The sequence below is a fragment of the Portunus trituberculatus genome, chromosome 44 (assembly GCF_017591435.1).
Source record: "Portunus trituberculatus isolate SZX2019 chromosome 44, ASM1759143v1, whole genome shotgun sequence".
Lineage (NCBI taxonomy): Eukaryota > Metazoa > Arthropoda > Malacostraca > Decapoda > Portunidae > Portunus > Portunus trituberculatus.
In genome coordinates, this window is record NC_059298.1 from 24,844,924 (window position 1) to 24,856,617 (window position 11,694).

At 45.8% G+C, this 11,694-nt stretch overlaps 2 protein-coding genes across 2 annotated transcripts; both read right to left on the reverse strand.

Moving 5' to 3' along the window:
• Positions 1-2,267: 2,267 nt before the first annotated feature.
• Positions 2,268-3,745, reverse strand: LOC123519013 (translation initiation factor IF-2-like). The gene is made up of 5 exons (XM_045280132.1): positions 3,659-3,745; positions 3,493-3,555; positions 2,919-3,371; positions 2,615-2,805; positions 2,268-2,457 (listed from the first exon to the last, which is right to left on the reverse strand). Exons 1-5 carry the CDS (start codon positions 3,728-3,730, stop codon positions 2,346-2,348), a joined length of 891 nt encoding a protein of 296 aa, XP_045136067.1. The 5' UTR covers positions 3,731-3,745; the 3' UTR covers positions 2,268-2,345.
• A 2,111-nt stretch (positions 3,746-5,856) lies between these two features.
• LOC123519017 lies at positions 5,857-11,465 on the reverse strand. The gene is made up of 7 exons (XM_045280137.1): positions 11,435-11,465; positions 7,159-7,271; positions 6,971-7,042; positions 6,770-6,841; positions 6,399-6,566; positions 6,172-6,303; positions 5,857-6,046 (listed from the first exon to the last, which is right to left on the reverse strand). The coding sequence occupies exons 3-7, from the start codon at positions 7,013-7,015 to the stop codon at positions 5,933-5,935; spliced, it is 531 nt and encodes a 176-aa protein (XP_045136072.1). The 5' UTR covers positions 7,016-7,042; positions 7,159-7,271; positions 11,435-11,465; the 3' UTR covers positions 5,857-5,932.
• Between the last annotated feature and the right edge of the window lie 229 nt (positions 11,466-11,694).

The window sequence follows — 11,694 nt, forward strand, 5'->3', positions numbered from 1 at the left end:
GGAGTACGAGAAATAGCAGACAGGTATGGAGCAGAGGAAGTGATAGGATTAAAATTTTTAGTAGAAGTAGTAGTAGTCTTACTAGATGATGAGGGAGAGGTTGAAGGTGAAGCATGCTGGTAAATGGGGCAGGCAGCTGGTCAGTCTGAATGGCAACAGTGCACATCTTAGGTGGAGCCCTTACTGTTGAAGCGTAGGAGACGTTTGAAGCAGGCGCGGCCTGCGTCTGCTTCACTCGCATCCTTGCTTCATAGTAAGAGATCCATCCCTTCAGTAGCCTTAACCGTGCAGACCTCTTTCTCCACTTTCCACGCGGGACAATCGCGTGAGAAAGTGGAGTGAGCACCCTCACAATTACGGCACTTTTCTACCGAGGATGTGCACTGGTCCACAGAGTGGCCCTCTCCTGCGCATCTACCGCAGTAAGCATGGGAAGACCGACAAGCGTTGCCATGGTGACCATAAAGCTGGCACTTGAAACAACGGAGAGGATTCGGAATGTAGGGACGAACGGGAACCGACTCGTACCCTACATGAACCCTCTCTGGCAACTTAGCAGCACTGAAGGTGAGAATGACTGAAGCTGTGCTCCTTCTGGTACCGTCAACCATTTTAGTTATTTTACGAGCTTCAATGACATCCTGGTCAGTCATGCAATCGACGATCTCGGTCGGTTCCATATCCACAAAATCGCGGTGGGAGGCGACTCCCCGACACGAGTTCATGGACACCGGAATCGAAGCCTCGATCTCGATGTCATGGATTCGCTGGCGTTTCAAAAGTGACTTGACTTGATTTACGTTAGTGTGTGAACTGACAAGTCACCACTAGCAAGTTTTTTTTTTAACATTGTTCACATTTCCATTATGGTAGTCAATTTACCTTTTTGATAAATGAGGTGACTTGAGAAGCGCGTGGTAGTCTTGGAATGTATTGTCACTAATATCGCTTTATTGGGGTCTATATTCAGTCTGGCAGTCTGGATAGTCGATCAGCGAAAGTAGAAAGGTCTGTCAGGCATGGAGGATGGGTATACCCCTCTCCTGCAGGAGGGGAGAGGGAGGTGGTCAGGGAGAAGTTACCTAATGTCAGATTGTCCCGTCAAACCTACGGTGTTAATTCACCCCAAAAACACGCTCACCGAGGCGGATCCTCCGTAGGTGAGAGGAAAGAATCTGACGACCTAGCAACAGACACCTGTTGCCGCTAAGGTGAGGACAGTGAAAAAAACAAAGTTAAAAACACGGGGCAGTGGGAATCCTAACTTTAATGCCTAAACCTGATGGGCGTACAAAAAAATTCCGCACAGAGGTGGCAGAAGTAAGACTGTGTACAGCACGGTGTCTGAGCTTAGTCTGCTGGTTATGCCTACTGCCCGCCTTTATTTAACCGTTTGATCTGGTAACCCTTTCAAAGCGAGAAAATTACGGGCAAATCATCAGTGCCCGCCATACTGTTGCCCGTCGTGTGGAAGGGCCTTATGGGAATGGGGATGATCTTCCAGGAAGTCACGACTCACAGGACTTATGACTTCCTATCTTAAGATAAGTTTTTTAATACTTCACCCGGCATAACAAGTAAAGACAATTTATTCCACACTAAGAAATCATGCAGTATCGGTGGTATCTGCCATGGACACACACGGTGTTCGCAATTGTGCGGCACTACGGTGTTGTAACAAATGCCTCTAATATGGCACGAGTTCTCATCCCTCATCCCATGCGAGTGTAGCACGAAGAAAGAGGACACACCCGAGCTGGGTCGCCCCGAGATATCCAGCTGGCGCACATTTGTTCCACGGTGATGTCACATGCGCCCAGATACAAACATCATTTTATAGCTTATGCCACCCTTTATATATTCAGTCTTCCGTTAACCCGCGCAAGTCTCAACCCGTTAACAGGCATTTAAACAGCCCGCAAGTCTCAACTCGTGAACAGGCATTAGGTACCGAAACTTATTCCGGTTTCCCACTATCATCGTCGTCATCGTTGTCTACGGTGAGGATGAGAGCAGCAAACATCGCTGCAATAAATAAGGGAGGGATCGCACGAAAAAAAAAAAAAAAGGATCGTATGGAAAAAAAAAATTGATTGCTAGAGCACTAAGTTAAGGTAATGGGGACAATCTTCCAGGAAGTCACAACTAACACAAGATTATTGAAAAGGTAATGGGGACGATGTTTATTTGGGGGACGATGTCTTCAAAGGTAATGGGGACGAATTTACTTACAGGATGTCACGATTAACACAAAATTAATAAAATTCTTAATTTCTTACTTTTATTAATACTTCACCCGGCATTACAAGTTAAGACAATAGATTCCACAATATGTTTCGCGGGTATTAGTGGTATCCGCCATGAACATAAATGGTGTTGACAATGGTGCGGAAGTCTGTGACCACTTGCCGCTGTGTGCTGATTACGGTCCTCACCACCGGGGAGGTCAGGTGCACGCTGCAACAAAACGAGAAAAAGTTCCAGGAACAAGAACACGAGAAACACAGTAGGAAGAGAAACACTTAGGAAGAATCCCTACCTTAATACCTTACGATCCGCAAGCATCACTACTGGTCAACGTGTCTGCGCATTAGAAATAGTTAAGGCTACTCACGTTTCGGTGGCAGTTATGGTGAAGGGCACGTGCATGATGTTGTAGGCGGTGTGGGTGAGCGTGACGTGGCTGACTGATGTTCTCACGGCTAGGCGGAAGTCAGACTTAGTTTCCGTGAGTGTGATATATTCTGGGCGGTGGAGCACGGTGGTGGTGATGGCCACTTGGTCATTGACGGGGGTCACCACAACCTACGAATAAAGTCAGTTCTATAACTAAATCCACATCAGTTGGAGAACTACATACAAATATTAAAGTTATTAGTTCCTCACACGTTAAGGGCAAACTCAACTCGTTCCCTCACCTGCTGCACAGGCCTGGTGGCAGTCTCCACCACAAACTGAGTTAGGGTCACACCGTAGCTCTGGAAGACGATGTCCGTGAGTGTTGTGAACCTGTCTATGGTTACAGTCTGAGTGACCGTCGGTGTAGGTTGTTGCTGGATGACGCTCGTGCCACGCTGGAATGCACCTGCCCCACCTTGGCCAGCGGTGCCAGCGGTCCCACCTTGGCCAGCGGTGCCAACGAAACTAGGGAAGCCGGCAACTCCGCGTCCTCCAGCACCAGTTCCGACACCAGCACCGACGGTACGGCCAACACCTGCCGACCCAGCGAAGCCACTGCCAGTGCCACCGTTGCTGAACTGCCCCGCCCCTTGACCTGATGCAGAACCGCTTCCCGCTGTGCCGGGTGTCCCCGTCTGACCAGACACAAACCCACTGCCACTGCCACTGCCGCCGCTTCCGTAAGTTTGTCCCTGGGCAAAGATTCACAAGATAAAGGATCACTCAAGGTTTAATCCTAGCCAACAAGATTAACCATTAACAGCAAGCGAAACCTTAGCGATGTGGTAGACGACGTGTATGAAAAAAACTCACCATACTGGGGACAAAGTGGAATCCAGCCACCAGAACCACCAGGAATGCTGCCCAACACCTCATCTGTTGGAAATAAAAACCACAATCATCACCACAACACACACCAAAACAGATTATTTTCATTAACACAGCCACAAATACCACAACAACACAGCCAAAGCCTTACCTTGCCGGAGTGTGATTCCGCTGGTATGAAAGCCGTGTGTGGAATGAGGCACGAAGTCAGGCCAGTCCCCATCCTCACCTCCTATTGTTCCCCTCCTCCCGTCCATTCTCTCCCGCCTTCACTCTCCCTCTCCCTCTCCCTCCACCACTTCAGTCTGCCCTCTTCCTAGTCAACTACCCAACCATTACCACCACCAATTAACTGCTGTGTAATGACCATCTTTGATCGCGCGTTTTCTTCTCATTGTTACAGTTCGCGTTGATAGGAATAGCACAAATCAAAGTTTGTCTGGTTATCTTGGCGAACACCAGGCATTACGCACGTGTCGGCTTGTCAAAATGTTAATCTCTTCTATGAAAAGAATTCTCCATGCCGTACATTTAGTACCTTGAATATCATGAAGCGTTTCCATATTCATTCTGCTTACTATTTGGTGATTTTATACAGCTTCAGAAACTTATGTGGAGAGTAAAATAATGAAGACTGGCCATTAACCTTTTGACTTCCATAGACCCTTCCTATGGTCAATAAAAGGGTCTAATCGTATACAGATTTCAAAGAAAAAAATGTGTCCTAGTATTGAAGGGGTTCAATTAATGAAAAAAATAAAAATTTCAAGCAAAAATCTGATCTCGGAACGCCTTATTCACATTACATTTTGTCTATACAATATGGGCTTTTTACGGAATTTTATTGGCTAAATGTCGTAATTCTTTATGGGAAGAATTTGTTGCAGGGGCGTGCCTTCTAGACCCAAGGTAATGGTTGATGTCAACGCTGTTTGTTTGTGTGTGTGTGTGTGTGTGTGTGTGTGTGTGTGTGTGTGTGTGTGTGTGTGTAATTCACCTTGGTCGTCTTCTGGTCACCCAGCCAGTCTTCCCCATTACGGAGCGAGCTCAGAACTCATAGACCGATCTTCGGGTAGGACTGAGACCACGACACACTCCACACACCGGGAAAGCGAGGCCACAACCCCTTGAGTTACATCTCGTACCTATTTACTGCAAGGTGAACAGGGGGCTTCACATTAAGAGGCTTGCCCATTTGCCTCGCCGCCCCGGGACTCGAACCCGGCCCTCTCGATTGTAAGTCGAGCGTGCTAACCACTACACTACGCGGTGTGTGTGTGTGTGTGTGTGTGTGTGTGTGTGTCTTCGTCTGTGTGTGGGGCGGCTTGACATGTGTATTGCATCATTGTTTATTTTATTATCGTAGATATTACAATGAACATCTTCACGGCCGTGCTTACACGATAACGTCGCCACGATTAATGTAATCCACATGTCAAATCACATCAGAAGCCAAGTAATGAGCTGCGCGATGGTCTGGCTCAGGGATGAGCGAGTGTTCGTTGCAGTATTCATGAGAGTATTAAGGACAGACTGCCCTCTCTGGTGACGATGACAAGCCTCCAAGTACTGTGGGTGTGCTTGGAGGAATCCCTATTTATTTCGCGTGTCCTCAAACTTTTGTCATTTCCTTACAATGTATATATACTAAGGTTCTGCTATAATCCACAGCGCTTTATTGTAAACGGTCATAGAAACCATGCACGGTTCAGATTGCTTGTAAAACACTTAAACACCAATTAATAATTTTATTATTGCCTGGAACCTGGAATCCAAGTATTACCTCGCAAGAGAACCGGCACCCCACCCCCGCTATGTCTTCAATTCTCCGAACAAGAAACTCATCTACTGCTTAACTCACATTAACTACAGAAACTTAACAAACTGATCAGAAATGACTTGAAACAAGGTTACATACAATCCAGCCACTTAACAAATTAACTATAGGGGAAAGTGTACAAGTTTTACTGTATTACGTCGATAAACAAAGATCGAAAAGGCAAGTGTTCACCGCGAGAAGAAAGGGAAGCAAGGTACACGTTAAATATGTAGGTGGATTGTCTTACAATACAACTATTATGGTACTTTTGTAACCGCATAACGACTGATGGAAGCAACACTGAGGAGGTGCGAGACATGTTAAAAAGTAACCGCATAACGACTGATGGAAGCAACACTGAGGAGGTGCGAGACATGTTAAGAGGTTATAGTGGAAAAGATGGAGGCAAGCATTGAGTAAGAGGGAGAATGGAGGTAACTTACTTTACTACACATAGTTAAAATTACACGTACTGTTTAAGGAAGTTTAAGAAACAGCCGTACGAATATTTGTAAATTATAATCAGGACATTCAGTAGAGTAAGACTTTATTTTTACTGATAGACATTAGAAATATCAACACAATTTCATGTCTAACCACTTCAATTTAATGGTAGTAGCCAAAAGTAGTGGAGGTGACGGTGACAGTGGTGAACTGGATGGTGGTGGTGGTAGCCCTCTGTACAAGGGTCTGGACAGACGGCACAGCCACGGTGTTGATCTGCGGAGAAGTAACAATAGGTTGAAGTCTCCGGGGATATGCCAACAGATAGCGGTTAGTTATCTAAAAGATGTACTGCATAATGATACATACGAGACAATACACACGCCCACTCCCCCCCTCACCTCGTGATGCACATCGACGTGGGTAACGGTGTGGTACAAGTCCTTCCTCTCCGTCTCCGTCAAGAAAGTAGTGTACACAGACACTGCCGTCCGCACTGGGTTGATGCAGCTCGTCTCGCGCACAACGGAGATCTGTTAATGTGAATTATTATACATGTTGCACCCGTTACAGACAAGATTCCCTCAACTTTCACCCAGCAAAGAAGACGCCACTGAAGCACACCTACCGGAGTGTTTGTGACGGCAACGACGGCAGTGACGGTCTCAGCGTTGGCGGGCACGAAGGTGTAATCAGTCGCGAGACTCGTCACCCGCACAGTGTAAGGAGTCGCTGTGCTCACCCAGATATCTGACGTCACGGGGACGCGAATCGTTTGAGTCTCTGTCACTGTCACCTGTGAAGGTAATGCAACCAAGAGTTACTGCCATTTCCAGTGTTTGAAAGTTAACTACAGGTGACGGTAATGCAAACAAGAGTTACTGCCACTTCCAGTGTTTGAAAGTTAACTAACCATTAGATATCCAAATATATATAGTAATTACTAGATCAAGTACATTCAGTCCCCGGTGCAGTAACCACAGTTACAAAGACACTTACCGTCTCGGTAACGGGATGCACCGGCTGCGGGTAGTAAGACGGATGAGTTTCATACGGGATCTGGCCGTGTGCCTGGAATTAAATACCGTAGTTTAAAAATTCGATTCTTAGAACATAACGGATATCACACAACCGACGCTCATTGCGAGAAAGTTAAAGTCTAAAAGTTAAAGTTACATCCAACAAGTCCTAACGTCTCACCTGAACCAGAAGAGTCAGGAAGGCAACAACACCAATGGGAGACATTTTCTTGTTGATAGCAGAGACCACCACCTGAAACCATACCATTTAGGGACCATATGTTCAAAGTTACCGTTGTAACATTAAGAACACAATAATCACTACTCACTAAAACACACAAGTAGTCATTAAAGCAACCGAAGACTTACCTTACACCTTTCTGTTATGGACAGAGACTGGCCACCTTGCCCTTGCTGAGCACCAGGTAGCCTCGCTCGACCTCCCCGCGAGGCTCGCCTTGGGTCGCGGCTTCGGCCATTTACTGTATAAGGTCGAAACACGCTGGGTGGTTCGAATGTCACCAGGTCATCCTTATCACACCAAACAACAATGTGTGTGTGTGTGTGTGTGTGTGTGTGTGTGTGTGTGTAACTATTCGCTGAATTCTTACAATTTGTTCTCATAATTTCCATTGTATGACGCCAAGGGCGCAATAAATTAATCAACAACAACAACAACAACAACAACGACAACAATAACAACAACACAACGTCCTTATCACACCAAACAACAATGAAAAGAGACGCCGAGTAAAAATATCGCGTTTCTTTTCCGTATTAGCACGTAGTAAAATGTGAAATCACAGAATTCATTGTATCCTTAAAACGAGACTGACAATATTGTAGACAGAAGAGGGAGGAAGAGTAAAAAATAGAAAAATGATCACCAACAGCTTCCCCAGCATCCTGCCGCCCAATCCGTTTGGGACAGTTGAACAAGTGATTGTGCTCTCCGGAGCCTTACAAAAATGCCAGGAGACGCTAGATACCATTCTTCTCATCGCAGAAGAGTTCATTGATGATTCTCTTGTAGTCGTTGTGGACATTGTTCATAGATGATAAGAAGTTTCAAGGAACTGAGAGGATGGATGGATTTAGTGTTAGTGGAACTGAGAGGAGAAGAGAGGAGAAGAGAGAGGAGAGACGAGAGTCTGCAAACTCGTCCTATGAGAGTCAGGGATTATGTGGAGGATATTGTGCCTCTGTATTCTCGAGAAGAATTTAGGAGCCATTTTCATAGGCACAGATAAACACTGGAGGTATGGCATATAGTAATGTTTCATGCATTAATCAACTCTGTAGTTTTCAATAATTGATATTCATCTTTGATGATTAGTTCCCATAATTTTCATTGTAAGACGCCAAGGGCGCAATAAATAAATCAACAACAACAATCTTACTGGGATGAAACAGTTTATACATATCTCTGCTTCCTGAAGGTTTAAACAAGAGTGTTTTGATTGGTCTGTCAAGGACTCAAGGTATTAATAATCAATGTAATAAACCGTTGAATGTTCTCATAATGTACAATATAGCAATAGAAAGGGTTATGAAGGGTAAGGGAGAGCAGGGTAAGATCATCCATTTTCTGCTTCACACAAGTTAGTTCTAAAATACAAGTTTAACGAATACAAATTAAAATATCATCTGAAAATTTGATCTTTCAAGCATATATGAAGCCACTTTCAACTTTATTCCTCCCTTTTAATGTCATGCCAATCATTCAAAAATGATACTCGAATTTGGGCAAGTTGTTTCATGCTGAATTAATTTAAAAGAAGAATGATAAAAAAAAAGATAAAAGATAAAACGTTGTTGCCCATTGATTTATTACGCCCTTGAGGTCATACAAAGGAAATTATGGTGACAAAATATAAGCTTTCCAGCGAATAGTTACACACACACACACACACACACACACACACACACACACACACACACACACACACACACACACACACGGGGATATACTATTTGTGGCTGAGTGAGTGGAATGGATGGATGGATTTTACTTTAGGTGCCGCAACAACGATGGTCATATGGCGCCGCGGCTGAGTGAGTGGATGTGATTGTGCTGTTGAGTATGGATGTGTGTATGTAATTGATTGAGTGGGTGGATGTGAGTTGTTGACTGATTGCATGGACTAATTATTGTTAACAGATGGATAGGAGGATGGATGTAGTTAAGTGGACGGGTGTGCGTGGATGGATGGATGGGTGGGTGAGCTTAAAGGTATGGATGGGCGGGTAGGTGTGAGTGAATAGATGGGTGGGCGGATGGATGGATGTGATTGAGTAAGCTGGTAAAAGTGAGGGCTGTATGAATGATCTAATGGATGTGGGTGGATGGATGGATGTATGAGCGGACAGGTGGACAGGTGGATGTGGTTGAGTGTGTAGGTGTGCGTAGGCGGTTGGGTCGTTGGACGTTATATTGTTGTGCGTGACTCAGTGGCAAACGTCTCGAGGCCTATATGAATAAAGAGAGTATAAAATGACCGTAAATTTGTAGCACCACGAAAGGTTCTCTACATCCTTCCCTTGGTCTGGAGTCTGCAAGCTCGTCGTATACGGTTATGTTTGCTTTGCTCTCCACACACACAGTTCCGATGGGATTCAGAAACAGTAAGTATATTACTTTCAAACACTTCAACATTTATCCAGATAGGTTTCATCATGCTACAGTGAAAGTCATTTAGATTTTTTTTTTTTTAATATCTTAAGTTTAGCAAGGTTTGTAGTTCATAACGTGAAAACTTGGCCAATCGTGTCAGTGACCTTAGAAAACAATCTTAAAGAGAGGGCAAAGCGTTTCAAAATACGAGTTCTGTTCAATAGCACGTGATTCATAAATCAAGAAAATATTAAGCGGACAAGGATTAAGAATGGAAGAACACTAACATCAAACGTCGTTGTCCACGTAAAGCAATTACTGCAAGAGTGAGTCTCTGCCAGCAAGCAGGTTTGGTTTGGTTCGAACAACTGTGTTTCGCAACGTGTTGAGCATTCGTCACGTGCCGAGTAATAACAATACATTACATTGTCGTGTTAGTCCTTTAAATTCTATATTTATGTCCTCGGTATACAAATAGGGCGCTCGAGCGGTGCTTACTTTCTGGTGACCCATGCATTCCACATACAAAGCAATGCCGGTGTAGACATCAAAGAGTCGTCACGGAATGATCGTTCACGCTAGAAGCACCATAACCATTATAGTAATTATGCGGATAAATAAATAATCAAATTACTGTATGAATTTGAGTTTCGAGAGTTCTCAAAACACAGAAAACAAACAACTACATATGATGCGGTATTGTGACGGGAGTTCCGTGACGACTGCTAGTCTGCTGCTTCTGAAAATTAACATCTTATTGTGTGTGTGTGTGTGTGTGTGTGTGTGTGTGTGTGTGTGTGTGTGTATTTCACTGTTTGATCTGCTGCAGTGTCTGACGAGACAGCCAGACGTTACCGTACGGAACGAGCTCAGAGCTCATTATTTCCGATCTTCGGATAGGCCTGAGACCAGGCACACACCACACACCGGGACAACAAGGTCACAACTCCTCGATTTACACCCCGTACCTACTCACTGCTAGGTGAACAGGGGCTACACGTGAAAGGAGACTCACCCAAATATCTCCACCCGGCCAGGGAATCGAACCCCGGTCCTCTGGCTTGTGAAGGCAGCGCTCTAACCACTGAGCTACCGGTGTGTGTGTGTGTGTGTAATTCACTGTTTGATCTGCTGCAGTCTCCGACGAGACAGCCAGACGTTACCCTACGGAACGAGCTCAGAGCTCATTATTTCCGATCTTCGGATAGGTCTGAGACCAGGCACACACCACACACCGGGACAACAAGGTCACAACTCCTCGATTTACATCCCGTACCTACTCACTGCTAGGTGAACAGGGGTTACACGTGAAAGGAGACACACCCAAATAACTCCACCCGGCCGGGGAATCGAACCCCGGTCCTCTGGCTTGTGAAGCCAGTGCTCTAACCACTGAGCTACCGGGCCGTGTGTGTGTGTGTGTGTGTGTGTGTGTGTTTTATTCACCACGGTCGTCTACTGGTCACCCAGTCAGTCTTTCCTCTACGGAAAGAGCTCAGAGCTCGTAGGACTGAGACCAGAGAGCGTGTGTGTGTGTGTGTGTGTGTGTCCTCGATCACGTCTGCCTCCTCTCCAGCCAGGTGGAGGCATGCTCGTCATGACGGTGTGTAGCATTCTCCACGGCCTGGACGTTGTTGTCCAAGAGGCCCGTCTCCGTGGATACTGGCCTGTGACATGATAAACAGCCTAGTTAAGATTCCCTGTGACCTACCGGCTGGTGGTTTGACTCCCTCACCCTCGCTCTCCTGCTGCTTGAAGAAGGTTCATGCTGCCGCCCTTCTGGACACCAGCCACCGCAGGAACCATAAGAGGCCGGCAAGTGTCTCCACCCACCACCACGATGCTTTCCGTCACCACAGATACAAGTATCGTCGCCGGAGCCTCATGATCAGGAGGCACAATGTGGTGTCAGACAGGCTCCGGTTAGGCTACAGGCTGCTATGGCAAGTCGATGGGGAAGTGGATGTGGCCCAGTTCCTCCTACCCTCAGTGCTACATCCCTAATGGCAATACCCTGCAACACTGCCTGACCTGCACAGAAGTCAGTGTTCTGCTTCCTCAAGGACAGCCGCTACTCGCTGTGTGTCTGTACCTACTGACACCTGACAACTTGGACTGCGTCCTGGCTCGTCGCCCGCTCTTTGGTAGCTGCTGACCACATCTCTCTTATCACCTTATGGTCTCCACGAATTACTTGTTTGTTGCTACTCTTTGTATATGCCTGTGTCTTTGTGGCATGTTTTATGTGGTGTGTGTGTGTGTGTGTGTGTGTGTGTGTGTGTGTGTGTGTG